Source organism: Alligator sinensis, unplaced genomic scaffold (assembly GCF_000455745.1).
Source record: "Alligator sinensis unplaced genomic scaffold, ASM45574v1 scaffold268_1, whole genome shotgun sequence".
Classification (NCBI taxonomy): Eukaryota; Metazoa; Chordata; order Crocodylia; family Alligatoridae; genus Alligator; species Alligator sinensis.
The window spans coordinates 2,670,801-2,672,477 of NW_005841853.1; the positions used below are offsets into that span (position 1 = coordinate 2,670,801).

Sequence of the window (1,677 nt, forward strand, 5' to 3'; positions counted from 1 at the left end):
GGGGCCGGGCGGGACGGGGCGGGACGGGGCTGCGGGCAGCTCCGCTGGGAGCTTCCCCGCCTGCCTCGGCGCAGGCCCAGCCCGGCACACGCCGCCCCTCACCACGCACGGGTCTCCTCCACACACGCCTCGGCACACACTCGTGACACACACCTCACACCTCTTACACACACCCCTCTGGCTCACGCACACGTACTCGGATCATACCCCCTCTGGCACTCGGAAGGCTTCCAGACACTGCCTCTTGCATGCATTACAGCCCTTACACACACACACACACCCCTCATGCACACTCAGATCATACATCCTCTCTCACACACATGCAGATCTTGCCCATACACCGTCTCTTACACACATCACAGCCCTTACACACACACACACACTCAGATCATACACCCTCTCTCACCCTCCCTCACACACACACAATTATATACAGTTTCTTACACATGTCACACCCCTCCCCCCACACACAGGTCTCTTACACATGCACTTATACATCACACCCCTTATACACACACATCTGACACACACCCTCGCATTATACACCCTTTCTCTCACACACACACATACACACACAGATCTCTTACACACATCAGACCCCTTACACACACCTCCCACACACACTCAGGTCACACACACAGTCTCTTACATACACACTCTTACACATCAGGCCCCTTACACACACAGCCCTCTCTCTCTCTCACACACACACACATACACCTCTTCCAGAGGATACTGTCACATAGAAACAGATCTCTTCCAGGCCAGACACCTTCTCCCACCCTCTCTCTCATACACACACGCAGATCTCTTCCACACACCTTCTCACACACACACAGATCTCTTCTACACACCCTCTCTCTCTTGCACACACACACAGATCTCTTCCACACACCTTCTCACACACACACAGATCTCTTCTACACACCCTCTCTCTCATACACACACAGATCTCTTCCACACACCTTCTCACACACACACAAATCTCTTCTACACACCCTCTCTCTCTCGCACACACACGCAGATCTCTTCCACACACCTTCTCACACACACACAGATCTCTTCTACACACCCTCTCTCTCATACACACACAGATCTCTTCCATAACACCTTCGCACATACACAGATCTTTTCTGTACACCCCCTCCCTCTCTCTCACACATACACACATGGGCTCTTGCACTCTTTGTAGCAACATAGATGCACTTTCACATACACAGAGAGATCTCTTCTACACACCCTCTCTCCCTCTTTCTCTCTCATACACACACACACACACACACACACCTCTTCCTCTTCCATACACCCCGTCCCTCCCCGCGCCGTGCGTGGGGCAGCCCGGGCCGCTCCTGGAGCCGCGCCGCCCCGTCGGGCCGGGTGCCCGGTGCTCGGGCGCTGTGCGGGGCCGAGCCCTACCTGTGCTGGAGCGAGCCTTGGGCCGGGCCTTGCAGCCGAAGCCGGTGGGCGACCCCCCGAGCAGGCTGCTGGGCGGGAAGAGTCCGGAGCCGTACTCGGGCACGTAGGGCGGGTAGGACGAGATGGGGTGGTGCGCGGCCGGGGCGCCCCCCAGCGAGGCCATGCTGCCCCGCGAGTGCGACGACTCCAGCTTCATGCCGTCGGGCAGCGCCACCTGGTACTTGACGCAGTCCTTCTCGTCCTGCCGCGCCGAGCCCGTGG

General features: G+C 57.6%; 1 protein-coding gene across 1 annotated transcript in view; it reads right to left on the reverse strand.

The window, feature by feature from the left end:
* Window positions 1-1,677, reverse strand: part of GATA3 (GATA binding protein 3) — a 20,786-nt gene that overhangs the window by 16,095 nt on the left and 3,014 nt on the right. Inside the window, exon 2 of the mRNA XM_025213306.1 lies at window positions 1,417-1,676. Within this exon, the coding sequence (XP_025069091.1) occupies window positions 1,417-1,676 (260 nt within the window). The remainder of the gene's footprint in view (window positions 1-1,416; window position 1,677) is intronic.